This window comes from Camelus bactrianus, chromosome 9, assembly GCF_048773025.1.
Source record: "Camelus bactrianus isolate YW-2024 breed Bactrian camel chromosome 9, ASM4877302v1, whole genome shotgun sequence".
Classification (NCBI taxonomy): Eukaryota; Metazoa; Chordata; class Mammalia; order Artiodactyla; family Camelidae; genus Camelus; species Camelus bactrianus.
In genome coordinates, this window is record NC_133547.1 from 8,398,094 (window position 1) to 8,417,090 (window position 18,997).

Genomic DNA, 18,997 nt, shown 5'->3' on the forward strand with positions numbered 1-18,997 from the left:
TCCCCGAAATCAGCTTCCCTGAAAAGCTGCTTTGTAGAGGCCCGAAACTAAAAGTCTCTAAGACATTGGGTTTTGTAACTGTAAAAGTTCTGTGTGTGTGGCCGAGGTTGGGGGCTGGAGGGGTGGACTTTATCCTAGAAATAAAACCCTCAAACTGCAAAAATTGCCAAACCCTAAACAGTTCCGTTGTGGATGTTTTAGATTGCCCAGATCTCTGGCAGGCGAGATTCCCCAGCCCCCCTGAAAAAAAAACGATAATTATAGCTCCCACTTTTATACTTGTTTAAAAGAAACGAAAAATCCAAAAAGAATAGGAAAGAAAACAAAACACGGTCCAAATCTCTCTACCCAGCTATAGTTGGTTGCCGCTTTAAAACATAATGATAACAATGAAAGTGACACACACACATTAAGAAAATGCTGACGTTATAGAAAGATGTAAAATGAAATCCCTCTTCCAGCCCCAAACCTCAAGCTTCTCTCCCCAAAGTAACCACAGTTAGATACCTCTGTACTTTTACAAAAAAATTTAAAAAAAAACAGGTTTCATGGGTAATTTTAGAATTTACCCCATGAGGATTTTTAACATCATCCTGAATTCATCATAGCCCTTACCATGTCCTGGTATTTTCTCATTTATTAATTGTCTCACTCTATTAGAATACTAGCCTCATTAGTGGGATATTTATCTGGTCTGTTCACTGCTGAATTCGCAGAATCTAGGACAGTGCTATAGATGCTCAAAATATTTGTTGAATGAATGAATGAATGATGGGATTAGATCTAGTACTAAAAACTTACTTTTTTCACTTAATAGCATGTCTTGAAGTCTTTACATATCAGTTCATGCAGATCAATTTCTTTTTCTTTTTTCTTTTTTTTTTTTTTGACAGAGGAGAGGTAATTAGATTATTTATTTATTTTTTAATAGAGGTACTGGGGATTGAACCTCGAACCTCATGCATGCTAAGCACGTGCTCTACCACTGAGCTATACCCTCCCCCCAGATCAATTTCCGTTTTCTTTTTCATGACAGCATCCACCTTTCCATAAGCCCTCAATCTGGGAACATGATAATACTCATAATAATACATTTTTCTTGAGCAACTATTTTGTCCCTGACCCGGTGCCTTTTCTCTTTTAATCCTTACAACCCCTCCTAAACAAATATTATTCTCATTTTCAGGATGAGGAAAACTGAGGTCAAAATTCGCCACACAGCTACGAAGTGGCAGAGCTTTGAATCCCTCAGTTTCCTTAGATTCCAACCCCACTCTTAAGACTCTTTTATTTGCCCTGTTGCCTGGGTGGGTTGGGGATGGGAAGCAAGGTTGGTAGGAAGTCCCTGAAGACTTCTCTCCCAGGTGACATTTGTAACCTTGGCACTGTCACTAGATTTAGCTTCAGTCTCAAGTGTCCAGAAATCAGATCCCTGTCTAGAAAGAACAGAATATAAATCATCCACAGTCTTGAACCAGATACCATTGGGTTAGTTGACAGCACATAGTAGGTCCTCAACAAATACAGCAGGAAGCAGCCTTATGGTCCACACTCTGCCCGCATAATTGGATCACCCCTACGTCCTACCCTCCTCAATCCAAAATCTGAAGGTGGTTTGGTGAATGTGGAAGCAAAGCTGGAAGTTAGTGGTCATATAGTTGAAGAATCACTCATTCATCCATTCATTCATTCATGTGGCATATTTCTCTAACATAGTGATTCTCAAATCGGGTTGCACATTAGAATCACTGGAGAGAGTTTTAGAAATTCCAGTTTCCTGAGTCCAACCTACTGGATCAGAATGTCTTAGGGTGGGGGTTGGGTACTACATTAAAAAATCTTCCCAAATGACTCTGACAGAGATGATCGTTAGTGTGGCTGGGCAGAAGCAAGGGAGGAACTGAGTGTCCTCAAAGGAATATGGCCAGCTGGAGGTCCCCCAGTACCTGCCAAGAGCCAGATTGGAAATTAGAGTTTTTCCAATTTTAGCAACATAGACAATCCCTTTAAAGGGGAGGGGAGGACTCTCAAGTTGAATAGTGTCTACCCAAAGATTTCACGTCCCAATCTCTGGAATTTGGAAATGTTGCTTTAGTTGGAAAAAGGGTCTTTGCAGATGTAACTAAGGATTTGAGACGAGATTGTCATGGATTATCTGGGTGGACCCTAACTGCTATCAAAGAGTGTCCCTTATAAGAGAGAAGCAGTAGAAGACAACCTAGACACAGAGAAGATGTACAGAGTCGGAGGAGGTCATGTGAAGATGGAGGCAGAGACTGGAGTGATGGGGCCACAAGCCCAGGGGCACCTCGAGTACCCAGAAACCTGAAGAGGGAAGGAAGTCTTCTCCCCTATAGCCTGCAGAGGGATCTCAGCCTTGCCCACAGCTTGACTTGGGACTTTTGGCAGGCAGGACTGTGAGAGAATAAATCACTCTTGTTCTGAGTCAGCTGGTATGTGGTTATTTGTTACAGCAGCCACAGGACACTGATCCAGACTTTTTAGTGTGGCTACCAATTCCCCAGACACTCTAATGAAGAAATCTCCAAATGAAAATATTCAAGTTTTATTCCTTGACCTTATCTCTCAAGAATAATTGTCCTTGAAATGAAAGAATTCCTGTGCAGTGTCCTGACCCCCAGGAATCAGTTTTGGATGATGGGAACCTTGGAAGTGTTTGAAAATGCCCCCTCCCTAGTCTGTGGAACTTCAATCTGCTGCCTGCCCCTTGTCGCTAACCTCACACCAGGTCAATCCAATGGTTAGACCTCCCTTCTCTCAGGATCTAGTAAGCCTTTGGTATTTACATATCTCACACTGAACTTTTCCTTAAAGTCGCCTCACCCTTCCTGAGCACTCACTCTTACATCTTTTTGAGTCTTCATGACCACCCTCAACAATAGGTACTATTATTATCAACCCATTTCACAGATGAGAAAATTGAGGCAGCACACCTTCAGACTGGCCTACTCTTTATTTCATTAAAAAAAAAGTCAGTGTGGAGGGTATAGCTCAGTGGTAGAGCACGTGCTTAGCATGCCCAAGCTCCTCAGTTCAATCCCCAGTACCTCCAATTAAAAAATAAATAAATAAATCTAATTACCTCCCCCTCAAAAAAGAAAAAAAGGTTTAAAAAGGAAAATTTAAAAAAGAACACCAACATAAAAAAAAGTCAATCTTACTGAGAGTATACTTTATATCTTAGACAACCTAAGTTTGTGGTAAGTTTTAGAGTCACCATCACCACAACCAAGATATAGGTCACTTCCATCACCCCGAAAAGTTTCCTCATGCCCTTTGTGGTGGTCCTCTTCTGCCTCCCCTCAGTCACCGATCTGATTTCTGGCCCTCAAGTGTTGCTTTTTCTAGAGTTTTGTGTAAAAAAAATCATATAGCATCTGTCGTTTTCGTGTGGCTTCTTTCACTCAGCATGTGATTTGGAGATTCATCTGTGTTGCTCTGTGTATCTGTAGTTCATTCCTTTTTAAAAAAAAATTTTAATGGAGGTACTGGGGGTTGAACCCAGGACCTCTTGCATGCTAAGCATGTGCTCTACCACTGAGCTATGCCCACCCTCCTGTAGTTCATTACTTTTATTTGCTATGTAATAATTTATTATGTGGATACTTTACAAGTGGTCTACCCATTCACTTGTCAGTGGACACTGGGTTGCAGCAGCGTTATGACTAAAGCTGCTATGATTATTTCAGAGCCTATGTTTCTCACTGCAAGGTGTACACTCTCTCTGTTGCAAAGAACCTCTAAGGGTGGGTAGTATTAGCCCCACTTTACAGATGAAGAAACTGAGGCCCAGAGAGGTGAAGTCAGCTCCCTGAAGACACATAGCTAATTGGTGGCAGAGTCAAGATTTGAACCCAACCCTGGGCAGCTCCAAATCCTTTGACACTCCTTCCATCATGTGTTCTGTTGTTGCCAAGGCACGGTGGGTATTGTCTCCTGAAGGGCATTACCCTGGTGGATTGACCCATTTGCCTTTCTTCAGCATCTCAGTTTCCATAACAGCCTTTTGTCAGCCCTCAGAGAATATATTGTCTCCTGAGGGAACTAGGCCCATGTTTATCAAGTTCAGGAATCTGAGCTCTAAAACCAGGCTGATGTGTTCTTTGTCAACGCAAAACACAACTATCACTGGACCCAAGATCCCAACAGCCAACCCAACAGCTTCTGCCTCTCAGCCACTGCGCTAAGTTGTTTCTGTGTCTGAACAGATTTACTTCTCCCCCAAATCTGGTGAAATATCCCCATTTTACAGATAAGCAACCCGAGGCACAAGGAGGTCAAGTGGCTTGCTCTCAGGCTCCCACTCTGGGAAATGAAGGAGCCAGGACTCGAACCCAGCCATCTGTGTGTCCATTACTCCTCTTCACCTCCAAACCTCCATAAATAAGACAGGTGTCTGCTGCCTGTTGCCTGGTGAGCAAGCTGATGAGAGGAATTTCATATCTAGTTCCGCTCTGCACTTACACAGACATTTATCTGTTGTAAGTTTATCACTGTATTAACCGAGTCTTTTTCCTCTACTCTTATGCTTTGACATCTGGGACTTGATGCTCCTCCCAGGGTTGGGCAGTTACTGGAGAAATGGAACAATGCTTGCTCTTGAAAGTTTTTAAAATGCAAGCCAATCGACCAATCCAGAGCCCACACCCCCACCTACCTCCTTTATCAGGCTCTCACACCCTGGGCCACCATCCACCTGCCCTATCCACCCAGGGCCAGCTCCCAGACAACTAGGGGTGCCCCTTTACCCCAGAACCTGCTGAAATGATTCAAACTAGCCAATTCTCAGCCTAAGCACCCTGCCTCACCCACTCCTTCCCTGCAGAAACCACAATAAATGCTCTTGTCCATTGTTCCCTGTCTCCCTCACCCTCTGCCTCTGGATGGACCTGGTGCTTCTTCGGGTGGCCTCCCCCATGGTGTAACATGTCCCCTTCTCTTGGGATCTGTGTTGGGGCACAGACTCTGGTCAGAAAAACTTGGGTTTCAATTTATCTTGAGCTTTCTTGCATGGCTTTAGGCAAGTCACAACCTCTTTGAGCATCACTATCTTCAGCCAGAGAATGAGAAGAAGATCATGATAAAAGTACAGTTCATAATCACTTATCTCCTCTTCTGAAATCCAAAAAGTTCTGAAAGAAAAAAATTACAAAAAAAAAGAATTGGAAGCAAGATCTAGACTGAGATGAGGCTACTTCTGGTCTTAATTTATTTCACTTAATGTTCAATATCCTACATGTCCCTACTATTAGAATACCAATGGATTTAATTACAGGAGCTGCCCAAACCCCTCTGTGGGGGTGAATTACACAAATAAGATACAATCATTGTATCACTTTTCTAAAATCCAGACCTCTCTGAATTTTGAAACACATCTGGCCGGAGAGTTTGGGATCCAGAATTGTGGACCTCCAACACCATACCTCCAGGGACGGGAAGATACAATGAAGTGATGAGTATGAAGGACTTTGCACAGTGCCTGGAACAGCTCGTATTGTTTCTATTCTAGATAAACTGTTTCACCTTTCCCATCAGTCACTGGAAGCCTGAGGGATAGAAAAGAACTGTGTGTCTTGTGTCTTCTTGGCCGTGAGCTCTGATAACACCACTTTTTGAAACAGTGCAGTCCTGGAAAACATCAGTCAACTCATAGAAGTGGTTTTCATGATTTTTTTTTAGCATATAGATTAACTTAATTTGTTTTCCAAATTAAATCTACTGTGGAGCCTTCCAACATATCAAATAGCAAGCTATAATTGTATTAGCATACATTTACTTCATAAGTTCATATATGTACAATATAGCATGAACCACAAAGAACAATGAAGAGTTTTCATTAAACTATGTTTGAAAATGGGGGTTTACAAAGGCCAGCTGCAGCCTTCAGCACATCCAATTTACTTTGGGTTTGCTGTGTACCAGCCATGTCTTGATCCACGTAGATAAGTAGCTTCAAATGGTAACCCATTTTATGCAACAGCTTGTTTTGCAATCTCAGGAAATTCTTCCACTAGTCCAGAAAAACTCCAAAGAGAAGTGGTCTGAGATTTGGGTTTTATGGGCAACCCTGAACAACCACTCACAGTATGGATACAAACGTGAACATTGTATGTGAAACACCCCAAGCCCACAAGAAGCACATAACGTGGTCTTAATACTGCAATATGGTGATCGGAAATGTTACGCTGTCCTTTGTTATTATACAACGATTGTGCCTTGATGGGAGACTAGCACGCCACGAAGGAATGTACCTGAGGTTTGTGTAGCGTTTATTCAAACTGAGGAAATAATGAACCAAGTTGTACAATATTCTGAGTGAGGACACCTAAGCTGGAAATTTACAAGGAATACAGAGATCAGTAGAAACATACAAACTCCTAGACCATGGATGCACTTGTAAGAAGTTCCAGTATATGTGTGGGGATGGCAGGAAAAGCTTTATCCCAACCATTGCACAAAGAAAAAAGCTGTTGAGGCTGATAGTAGAGAACCAGCTTGGTGGAATGGACAAAAATCAGAGTCTTCCAGGTTTTAGGTGATGTCAAAGCAAGTGAACTCTAGAAATTCCTCTGTCTTGACATCTGCTGCGAATGCAAGGACCTAAGGGGAGTTTCTGACTGCCTGAGGGTGGGTTGCTTGTCTGCACCCTGGCTGCCAAAGTGGGGCTATAGTGAAGGAACTTCCATCTTTTGGCTTTGCAAGAGGGGAAAAATAGAGTAGCTTTGCAGAAATAAGAAAGGGGGTTGGATGCTGGAATTCACAGACATGACTGATGCCCACCACGGTAATACACTGGGGATCTCCACTACTACAATTTGGTAGGTAACAATCTGAGCCTGTTTCTCTGTGTATAGATTGTATTCTTTAAAATTGCATTTTAGAAAAGAAGTTCAGCTCAAACATTTGCAAATCCCTAAACTAATGGAAATTTGCAAACTCACAGGTCAGATGTCCTGAACAAGAGCTCTGTCTACCCAGGGACATATGGATTTTACTCAACTGGCTTTTTTGTTGTGGTTTTTTTTCACCATTACAAGGGACTTGTAGACTTTGGGACTATATGTTGTTAATCGATAATTCTTGAAGGTGACCTCTTAATTATCTCCTTTTGGAACATTCCCTGGAAGGCTCACCTTTTGTTCTTTAGAGTGGAGCACAAGTTAGAGCTTCTGGGATTTAATTTGGGGAGACCCCTATCCTCACCCCAGGTGCTAATCAGAGCAGAAAAGACTCACGTCTGACCATCTCTGTAAGGGAGAATCAGCGTGTCGAGAACAGTGACAGCTTTTTTTCAGAGTCACACAGAGCAGTGAGGTCCTCAGACATGGTGAGGAGGCAGGTCAATTTCTAGCCATGGTTTCTTCCTGCCACGTGCAGGAGAGTGGCCCACTCCTGACAAGTTTGTGCCAGAGGTACATTCGCGATACATCCTTATAAAAGACAAACAACGGTTCTGTACTTTGCAATGACAGGATATCCAGCAGAGCCCAAAGCTGGAGAGGGCTGGGTGTCCTCCTCCCAGCACACATCCAGCAAGAGGGGCTGTCCCCAGCGTCAGGCCGCCGGGTATGGCGAAGCGGATGGCGGCTTTTCTCCTCAGCACCCATCTCCCTGACACGTTCTTCCTGCTTAGCTTTTCCTTAACTCTGGTAACAGACCTTCTGTCAAACCTTGGAATTCCGGACCCTATTTCTCTTCGATTTCCCGCAAACACCTGTTTACGCAGGCGCTGGGAGCAGCCCGCGGTCTCCATGGCAACAGTCTGTTGGCGCTGCTTGGCTCCGACAGCGACTGCGCAGCTGCTCTCGCGGGGTCTCCGGGTTATTAGACGTTGTATGCTGATCTTTGAGACCCTTCCTCACTCAGAAGTTACCCTCACCCACTCCAATAATATCCACGCGCATGCTCAGGTGTTACTCCCACGCTCTTAAATGTGCACAACTACTCAAATATTACCCACTCAAGCTTACTCTCGTTCTCAGATGCTACCCACACGCTCAAGAGGTCCCCGCGCTCACTCATATGTATTCAAGTTTTAAACAACTCAGATGTTACCCGCAGCTATTCAAATATTTAATATGAGTGCTGCGAGGGCAAGATTTGGGTCTGTTTTGTTCCCTGCTGTATCCCCAGTGCCTGGAATAGCCCCTAGTGCACTGTAGGTGCCCGGGAAATATTTGTCGAATAAATAAATGATCCGTACTCAACCAGCTCATATCCACGTCTGCTCAAAGGGTACCCACGCCCACTCAGATGTGTGCGGGTAACTGAAATGTTACCCACGCGCTTATGAGTGCCGTGAAGACAATAAGTTGCATTGGATTTGCTCCGTTCCGTACCCCCAGCTCCTAGGATAGTGCCTAGGACATGGTAGGTGTGCAATAAATATCTGGATGAATGGATGAGTGATCCACGCTTAACTAGATATTAACCACGCCCACTCGGATGGAACCCACATGTTAACGCAGAGAAAAATACCCACCTTCATTCACATTAGTCGTTACCCTTTCTTACTCAATAGTCAACCATTCACTTGGATGATAGCCATCCTCACTCGCATTCCTCAAACTTACTCAAAGGGTACCCACCATCCCACAGTCGCCCCACACACCCACTCAGCTGACACCCACCTTCACTCAGCCATCCCCACGCTCAACCCACGTCACCTCACAACTTCTTGTCAGATGCATGGTGCCGTTGTTGGTTTTTCTTGTGCTTCCAGTTGTCTTTCTTGCCATCACCAGCCTTGCTCTCCTTACCAGTGAAGTCCAGAGGTGGCAACCGGTCCACCGCGGCGGTGGTCCCAGCCCCTGGCGTCTCCCCCAGGCGAGCCCATCACACTTTCTGGCAGGCAGCTCTCTGAGGCCCGTCACTGTCAGCACAGTTCCTGCCTCAAGACCCAGGCCACATCCTCCACCGTCCTGCCGTCGCTCTGCAGGAAGAAGTTCAGCTTGGTCAGGGATTCAATATCCTGCTTCTGGGGCAGATAGACCGCTCTCCACCAGCCACCCTTGCCCTGGATCTCCCTGGGCATCACGGCATAATTGACGTCCTCCGCCAGCCTGATGATGGCTGCCTTGGATCTCTCTTCTTCCAGAAAGGCCTTCCCAGCCACTTCAAACTTGCCCAGAGGTTTTAGGGGGGCCCGTATGATCTCTTCGAATTCCTCATGATTGTAGTCTTCCGGGATACCGAGGATCATCAGGGACTTGGAACTGTCCACCTCGAGGGCTTTGCACCCATGCTCCAAAAGTGCGATTTCCTGGACGCTGAACTGCACCTTGCCCAGCTCTCTGAGGCAGCAGTATGCTGGCTGGTGCACACCTGAGCTGCCTTGAGAATCCAAAAAATTATCCAGGATGCCATGATCCCTTCCCAAAAGCTAAGGAAGAGAGAGGCCTTCCGGGGCCCAATCTGTCCACCTCTGTCAAGGATCCTCAGGCCCTGCACAGTGTCCAGCCTTCTGTCACTTTCCTCTGAGGGGGGCTTTTGGGAATTCCTAGGGACTTACGCAGAGTGAAGCAGGGCTATCTGCCAGCAGGCTCGTGGATCTTGAGTCCTAGGCAAGGCGACACCATTGAGGATCTTAAGATGCTGTTCCTTCCTTCTTGGCGGTTGTCTTCAAAGGTCTCGCAGGCCCTGGCAATCTCAGCAGACCTGGGACTGCTGATCACCCTGTGTCTTTTGTCACCGGAGTGTCGCGGGTGGGTGCCCGGCAGGCAGGGCGGCTAGTTCTTGCCGCTGGCCCAAAAGCTGCCCTCACTGCCCTGTGGCCTGGCTAAGACAAGAATGTGACCGCCGCACTTGCTCCCGCAGTGACGTCACCTTCTCCTTCCTCTCTGCGCCCCGCGGTCACCATGGCAACCGCTAGAGCAACGCCTCTGCCATTGGCCTGGGTCAGCCGCATTGAAATCAAGAGTCTGAGGGGGTCATTCAGGGGTGAGGGGTCAGCCTCCCACCTTCAGAACTACCTTCTCTTCTCTCCTCAGAAAACAGTTGATTCTAGGGGACAGGGAAGATACAAGATGAGCTTAGAACAGTTTTGGGGTCGGAAAGTAAGGAAATGCTCAAAGAATGATGACAACAGGTGAAGGACACAGAGCCAGCTTGAAGGGTTCCCATTGGCCGAATCTAGGACAATTTGAGCATCAACGTTAAAAATGAGAGCAACAGATCATAACTCCTTGAATAAAATAAGTATCTGTATTAAGTGGTTGAATTTTTACCAGTCTATGAGTTAGATACTGTTTGATTTAGTTGCTCATTCATTCAACAAATACTGAATTACAGCGTAAACATGGAAAAACTTATGATTATTTACTGTGTGCAACATTTTACTTTGTCTTTTTTACGCTTTATGATTGTCATGGCCATAAGTTGATTATTTTTGCAATAGAGGCAGCACAATGTTAGCCTAGCATCTATTGAGAAACTTCTCTCTCTCTCTTAAATGTCAAAGATGCTTCCCCAACTCTCAAAGTCTTTTCTCCTCTGGGTCATCTTGAGCAGACCAGACAAGTGAATGCTTGAACTTGAGGGCATGACTGGCAGGGACCTGGGGATGACCCAGGATGGGAAACATCCTTTACCTGAGAATCAACCTGGACTGCATATTTGGGCTGTCTGTGAGACTTTACACCAGCACCTGACAATGCCGCCCCCATCCATCCATGAGCACCAGCACTGAATGGTGGGTGTGTTACATCAGTGAGAACGTGAGCAGTATCTGAGGAAGAGTGGATGGTGATAGAATGACCTTGGACAGTGCCTTGGGGAGATCCATTGTTGGCTGGTGGGAAATGTTTAAGTCAGGGACCACCAACTGCAAACCTAACACGGCAATGTGGTCTTCAGATTGGTTTCATTTGGCCAACACTATTTTCCAAACAGCTGAATCCATAGCCAACTTTTAAATTCAAAATTTATAAGAAATTACAGATTTCTAGCTTCCCTTAAAAATGAGAGACTCTATCAAAATCAACCCTCATTCTCACCTAGTTAAAATCTGTTGGGGTTGAGAAGCTTTGCCTCCCTTTAGATCAAGCACCTGCTCTCTAATTTTCCACAGACCCCACTAGCCCCTATTGTACCACCTGCCATTTATGACAACATGGATTGACCTTGAGCGTATTATGCTAAGTGAAATAAGTCAGACAAAGAAAGATAAATACCATATGATCTCACTTATATGTGAAATCTTAAAAAAAAAAACAAACCCCAACAATCCAATCCAAAAATGGGCAGAAGACCTAAATAAATGTTTCTCCAAAGAAGACATAAAAATGACAAATAGGCACTGAAAAAGTGCTCAATGTCGCCAATTATCAGAGAAATGCAAATCAAAACTACAATAAGGTATCACGTCACACCGTTCAGAATGGCTATCATTAAAAAATCCACAAATGATAAATGCAGAGAGGGTGGGGAGAAAAGGGAACTCTCCAACATGGTTGGCTGGAATGTAATTTGGTGCAGCCACTATGGAAAACAGTGTGGAGATTTCTTTAAAAACTCAAAATAGAGTTACGGTGTGATCTGGACACATTTCCACAGGCAGCTCTACTTAGAAAAGATACATGCACCCCCCCCAAAAAAAGACACATGCACCCTAATGTTCATAACAGCACTACATACAATAGCCAAGACATGGAAGCAACCTAAATGTCCATTGACAGATGACTGGATAAAGAAGTTGTGGTATATTTATATAATGGAATACTACTCAGCCATAAAAAGAATAAAATAATGCCATTTGCAGCAACATGGATGGACCTGGAGATCAAGAATCTAAATGAAATAAGTCAGACTGAAAAATACCATGTGATATCACTTATACATGGAATCTAAAAAAAAAAAAAAGACACAAATGAACTTATTTTAAAAACAGAGACAGATTCACAGACATAGAAAACAAACTTGTTACCAGGGTAGAAGGGAAGTGGGAAGGGATAAATTGGGAGCTCGGGATTTGCAGATACTAACTACTATACATAAAATAGATAAACAAGTTTCTACTGTATAGTACAGAGAACTAAAGTCAATATCTTGTAGTAACCTATAATGAAAAAGAATATGAAAAGGAATATATGTATGTACATGTGTGACTGAAACATTATGCTGTACACCAGAAATTGACACAGCATTGTAAAGTGACTTGATTTCAATAGATAAATAAATAAAATGAAATGGAAAAAAAGAGAGAGAGAACAACAAGGTGGGCAAGAATTTAATCTCTAGAGGCCTAACCTGAGTTCAAGTTCCAACCTCCCCACTCCCTGGCTGGGCAACCTTAGACAAAGTCACTCAGGTCCGTGGCCTCAGCTTCCATGTCTGAAAATGGGCTGATGCTGGACGAAGCCCCTCCCTCGCCAGGCACCGCGAAGTTTCAGTGAGATACTCAGCACAAAGGACTCAGAATAGTATCCACCCCGAGAGAGGTCCTCCTGTTCCTTGTGCCAGTTATATTTTGTAATCGTGTAAGTGTGCTCAAAAAGTTAAATGTCTGTAATAAAGAGGCTGACTCTCTTTTTGAGGTTTGACCATCGACAGCTTTTAGATCACCTGCCCCATGTCTGGGAAAGCTCACAGAAAGGTCCACTCACTCCTGCCCTTGGCAAAGGTCAAAATTTACAAACCCCCCAGCCCAACCCACTGTAAAGGCCCAACCCACTCACTCCAGTTTTGTTCAAGCCACCAGACTGGCTTGTGCCTGCCCTGGACTCTGGAAAAATCCCAGCATGTGAGTCAGAAATCTGATACCCTCTTGGTGCTTGTGGCATCATCATCCTGATTTGAGGTGAGCCATTGATTTCCCCCAACCACAAAATCACCTTTTGTGGGGTAACTACAAAACTACCTCACTATAAAAAACGTGTTCTCATCCAGGCATCAGTCCTGTTTATAACAACTGGAGACAAAAACTTGTAGGATGTCACAACGGGGAGAGAGTTAACTAACATCCATGGCACTGGTTCTCAAATTGTGTTTCCGGGCGCAGCTGCAGCAGCCTGGGTCCCCTCCCCAGAAACTGGTGACTCAGAACCCCAGAGAAAGGAAATGGTTCTTAATCTTGGCTACTCACTGAAATTCCTTGGGAAGCATTTTAAAAACTGGGATGCCCTGGCCTCACCCCCAGAGAGTTTGAAGCTGGTGGTCTGGGGAGAGGAGTAGGCATCAATAATTTTAATAATTAAAAAATATTAATAATCAAAGCTCTCCAGGTGACTCTACCATGTGGCCAGGACTGAGAATAATTTCTACTCCAAAATTCCCATTTCACAGGCAAGAAGGAACTTGCTAAGTCCCCAGGGCAAATTGGTGACAGAGTGGAAGTAGAACCCAGCAGTCCTGATTCCCACTTAAAGCTTCCTTTCATTACATATGGCAGCCCTGAGCCCTGTTGTTATTTATTATTATTATTATTATTATTGTTATTATTATTATTACTGTATGCCATGGAAGGACTGATATGGCTTAACTTTAAAGGCTCCTATATTCTTTGAATTAAAACCAACATTCTAATAAGCAAACTGTTCTGCAGTAAAATCTTAAAATGGTGTCCAGGTGGCAAAATTGTGGAGAATTTTTCCATATTTATCGAGGTTTTTCTCTAGTGATTGTACATTACTTTTATAGTCAGATAAAGAATATCTAGATAAATAACACCTCAGGCAAGAAAACAAAACAAAACAAAAACAGGCAGACTAAGTAGGTGAGACGGCCATGGAGCATTTGAATGGAAACGCCAGCTCTAGCCAGAAGAAAAAAAAAGAAAAGAAAGATGTACAAATGATTCACTTTTCCCTTCAACCTCTAAGCTAAAAACCTTCCTGCTGTGTGAGTGGGTGGCCCCAGAGAGCAGCCTCATTCCTGCATAAACCTTATTTCAGTTGAAATAAAATCTCGCTAGTCCTGGGCCAGATGTACATTTTTCATCAGGGTGACTCCTGTGTCTTAATGTCCTCCACATCCCAGTTCCTTGCACTTAGGGCTTACATATCTGTGATTTTTGTTCCCTCCACGTGATATCTTCCAAGCCCACAAGAGAATATGATCTCTCTCTCTTCATACTGTAGCTTCAGTTTGGTTTACCAGTTATCTTTCCGCCACGTTGCCATCTTCCAGTAGGTATTTATAACGTTTGGCGAACATCAACGTACATTGAGAATTCAAAGAATTCAAAGACAACAATACATTTCTTGTTTTAGAAAAATAAATAAAATTGTTCACTCTCTCTCTCTGTTTTTTCCTTTGGTTAAGGGATTCCAATAAAAAAAAACAGGATTAGTCACCAGCCAGGACTTTTCTCACCACGTGACCCTTTCCAGACATTAGGAAGAAATACGATCAGCCTCCACAACACACAAGAGAGAAGCCTTCACGTGACTGTGTTGTGCCTTTAGGTGATGAGGTGTTTTTTTTTTAATGCACACTTGCACCGCTCAGTTCAGATTTTCATGCGTGGAACATTCTAGAAAATAGATGTAACATTGATTTCACTGCTGTACCCCGAATCTGTGACTTTTTTTTTTTAAGTTGTGGAATATGTAATATGCATACAACTTGTGCCCCAAACACAGTTTAACAAATAAATACATGATGCTATGACCCATCAAGAAACAGTGTCTGCTCATCACAAACTCCTCCCTCCCCAAGGGGGAATAATATCCAGTTTTGTCATAAACACTTCCCGCTTTTCTGTAGATTTGTATGTTTATTACCAAACTATGCATCTCTCAACGCTATAGATTTGACTATTTTTGAACGTTATATTAATGCAATCTTATCACATGGATTATTTTGCTGTGTGGTTGTTTTTATAGGAAAAATAAATTAAGCAAAGAAAAGGGACGTGGGCCTCCCAGTTTCTGGGCACGTTTCCTCACTTGGAATCTTGTTCCTTCTCTGAAGAGAGGTGGAGACAGCTGCCCAATTTTTTTGTGTTTTTTTTCAGTCAGGAGAAAGTTCAGGGCCTGCAGCTGGTGGCTGTAACCTGAGCCCCAGCTCAGATGAGAACACATCTCTTCTCCTTCTGCATAATCCCTGAGGTTTTGTCAATTATGTCCAGAGAGAGAGAGAGTTCAGAATGGCCTGGGAGAGGATAGAGTTGCCAGGCCTGTGGTATTGAAGCCTGAGGCTATGTTTTGGATTCCTGTTCTGGGCAATGAACCAAACAAACCAGACACTATGTCTTTGAAAAATCAGCATCATTGCAAACAAGTTGAGAAGTCACATCTGAATCCAGCCAACGTGGAAACCCACAGGGCACCACACACCAACTCTTCTCAGCTTTTCCTTTGAAATAGCAACAAAAATCAGCAAAAAACAAATCCATCCACAGGGGAAGAGATAATTAACTGATTTCAGCAGCTGTCACAGGTCATTGACCATGATCCACGGTAAGAAATACATTTTACTGTGACCCAGGACACACACACACACACACACACACACACACACACACACACACACAGTAGAAAATAAAGCTTCATAAAACATATTACTACACAAAATGAATTCGGATAGTTTGTATTCTGTTATTCTGTTGGGGAAAATTGTGAAAGACCTTGAAGTGTATTAAAAAAATGACTAGAGTCTTTGCTGGAAAATTCGGGGTTGTCGAGCTCCCCTTTCCATGTTTTCCAATTTCATGGCGTCTCTGAATCTGAGCTCTTTACTCCTCTGTAAATTGCACATAACAGCAGTGCAAATGTCGTTGCCCATAGATACTTAAGTATCTGGTGGACAAATTCCTTCCCTCTCCCACTGGGGGAAAAGCCAGTTTTCTATGTATGTAGGTAATTCATTTCAGCCTTCTTAATGGTCTACCTGTGTGTCTTCCCTGTGGCTTTTTCCTTTTAAACTGGTTGTACTATCTTACTGAGTTATCTGATGAGTTTAGTAGAACGTTTGGCGCATGTCCATTTTATCGGTGTATGAGCGTTAAGATTTTATCTTTACTATATTCATAACCATAGATCACAGAAGAAATAATAATGGAAATTTGAAAACAGTTGGAGCTAAAAGACAATGGAAATACTGTACACTCTAACCCGCAGGAAGTTTTAGCCTTAAAATGTATTTATTAGTAAAGAGAAAAATTAATGAGTTAAGCATCATTTCAAAAAGTTCGGAAAAGGAGATGGGGACCTAGAAAAGAGAGAACAGTAGAAATCAATGAAACAAAGCAAACATACCAAAGAGAAAGGGAGGACAAAGCCAATGTCAATTCTGTAGAATAAGCGATGACACAAATACCTAACAGCAGGAATGAAAAGGGAATCAGTTCAGGTGCTGAAGACATCAGACAGATAAAATTATGAGCAATTTAATGCCTATAAATTTGAAAATATAAATGAAATAGACATGGTGGTGAACCTGGTGTGTTTGATACCCAGAGCAGATTTTTTTTTTTTAATGGAGGTACTGGGAATTGAACCCAGGACCTTGTGCACTCTACCACTGAGCTACACCCTCCCTGAGCAGATCGTTTTTAATACCCCCAAAGTCTATTCAACAAAACTGTTTTGGGGAATAATCATGCAAATCATAGTAATGCCCCTCCCCCCCCCAAAAACAGTGAAAATTTATTTAATTGAACTTCTGATGGTAGTAAACACACAGATACACTCCAAAAATTGTTTAAATAAAATAAACATAATAGAAAAGAAGAAAAGAAATATTTTGCCTTTAAAAAGATGGTAACAGGATTCTCCATGCAGCATGAATCTGTGGGAGATTTTTACTGTCCACTTTTCAGTATTTTCTCGGCTCTATATATGAGATATATGCTGCTCTTTTTGGTGTTCCACAATCAGGTATAAATGCTTTATCATACTTGTACCACCTCCCTCCTGTGGGGAAAAGCATTCATTTCCCCATCTTGGCTGAGAATAATGAAAGCAGGCGTGTTCTGAGTCCCTGATTCATATGCAACATCCCCAGAATTCTACTATCACCCCATTTTGCAAACATAGAAACTGAGGCTCAGAGAGATGGAGTGATGTGCTTAAGGTTTCCTAGCTCTGAGGTCATGGAATCTGGGTAGGAACCTGAGCCTGATCCATCAGAGTTGTCATAACCATCACCTTAAACCTCCTCCTCTCTTGCATTAGTGTATTTGGAGAATTTATAGCAAATCCATTCAATCAGACTATTCCCTGGGCCCTTCCTTTGTGTCCAGCCTGTGCTGGGGACACAGCAATGACCAGTGATAGCCCCAGCTCTGACCTCCTAGGTTCACAATCCAGTAAGAGAGACAGACCCATCTCCAGACAGTGGTGAGCCAGAGTAGGCAGAGGTGGGATGAAGATGCCTCAAGGGGGCTGTGGATCCAGCTTAGGCAGTCAAGGAAGGCTTCCTGGAGGAGGCTGAAACCTGATGGACAAGGAGGTGTGATCCAGGTCAAGAGTAACCAAGGCTTGGCGGAAAGAAGCCCAGGGCACTTGAGAAAGTCTAGAAAAACCTTCAGTGAGTGAAGGAGTCCAAGCTGAACAAGAAAGGGAAAATTCCAGATCTTTGCCAGAGCTGCTTTTGGATAATCATGTATCTCAGGACTGGGCATAAGGTCTGGTCTCTGGCTGGCAGGTGGTGAAACAGAGGAGGGTCTCTGATGAGAGCAGCTGGCAGTCTTGGCCAGGCCCAGCCCTGTTCAGGGAGCCCTGTGGATGTTTGTCCTCCCCAGCCTCCTCTGCTAGGTTCTAGAGCCAGGGTCCCCAGGCTGCCATGATCCTTTTTGCTGGGGGTCCAAGACCCTGGCACAGCAAGCCAGACAGATGTAAATTACAGTCCTGGCTTCCCTACAAACTAGATGTGTGGTTTCTGAGCCTCAGAAGTCTCATCTGCATAATGGGTTGATAGTCTCTATTCCACGTGCCTGTTATGAGGGTTAAATTCAGATCAGATCACACCTTCACTCAGATCTCCACAGTGTCTCCCACATTCCTCTGAGAGGAAGCCAAGTCTTCCCAAGACCCTCATCCCCCTTCTCTGATCACATCTCCTACCCTCTCCCCACAACCCCAACCCTGCACCAGCCACACTGGCTTCCCTGCTGCTCGTCAGACATCTCACTAGCTCCAGCAGGCTATTTTCCTTGTCTGGAAAAACTTTACTCCACCTAGCTGCAAGGCTCACAGATTTTTGTCTGTTTTGTCCCCTGCTATATAAAGAGTGCTAGAACCATGCTTAATAATAATAATCATAATAGTGATTTTATATTATATTAATATAATAATGGTGATGGTGGTAATTATTACAAGAGTCCCTTGGTATATTCAAGCCCTCGGCCCAATCCTTGAGTTCACCCCCTACCTCTGGCCCTTCCAGCGTGCACTGCAGCCAGGTCTACAGGGACTGTCATAGAATATGGTTCTTATTGGCTCCTAGTGTCTGGTGATTCTTTTAACTGGACCATCAGGGAGAGGGAATTTCAGAAGTCTCCTGGGAAAGCTTGTCAGGCTAGAAAATACATTTTTGTGGTAAGGCCTGTTATAAGCAGTGGAGTTTTTAAAAAAATGTATGTGTGTGGGGTGATGGTGGTGGGGAGAGGGGAGAAGGGACTTGAGCTGTGAATACTCCTACCTCAGTTTGACTGGGGGACCTGAGCCTAGAGAGAGGAGGCAGAGAGAGTGCAGATTGGAAAGTTTCCCAGGAATGGCCACCCACAGGATTTATGGCCACCTGGAGTGACTGGCCTCATTGACTGTCATAGGGGAAAAAAGTCTCCCTCCAAGGCAGAGGAGGGCGGGAGCCTCTCATGTGGAGTTTACTACCTGTCTACACTGATGAATAAGCTCTCCTGTGTGCTGGCTTCCTTCCCAGCACTGCAGACACAGAAAACCCTCTTTCTTTCTTCTTATTTATTTATTTTTAAAGGGAGTGTCTCACTTTATGACTTCAGAGTTACAGTGGTTGTTCAAGCGACCCACTCTGTTTCCAACCCAGGACACTCAGCGGACACACTCATTTACTCATT

At 43.8% G+C, this 18,997-nt stretch overlaps 1 protein-coding gene across 1 annotated transcript in view; it reads right to left on the reverse strand.

The window, feature by feature from the left end:
• The window catches only part of PNMA8C (PNMA family member 8C), a 25,206-nt gene continuing 6,209 nt past the window's right edge, over positions 1–18,997 (reverse strand). Inside the window, 3 exon segments of the mRNA XM_074370849.1 lie at positions 1–8,855; positions 8,858–8,899; positions 8,902–9,403. Coding sequence (XP_074226950.1) covers positions 8,689–8,855; positions 8,858–8,899; positions 8,902–9,403 — 711 coding nt within the window. The 3' untranslated portion in view covers positions 1–8,688.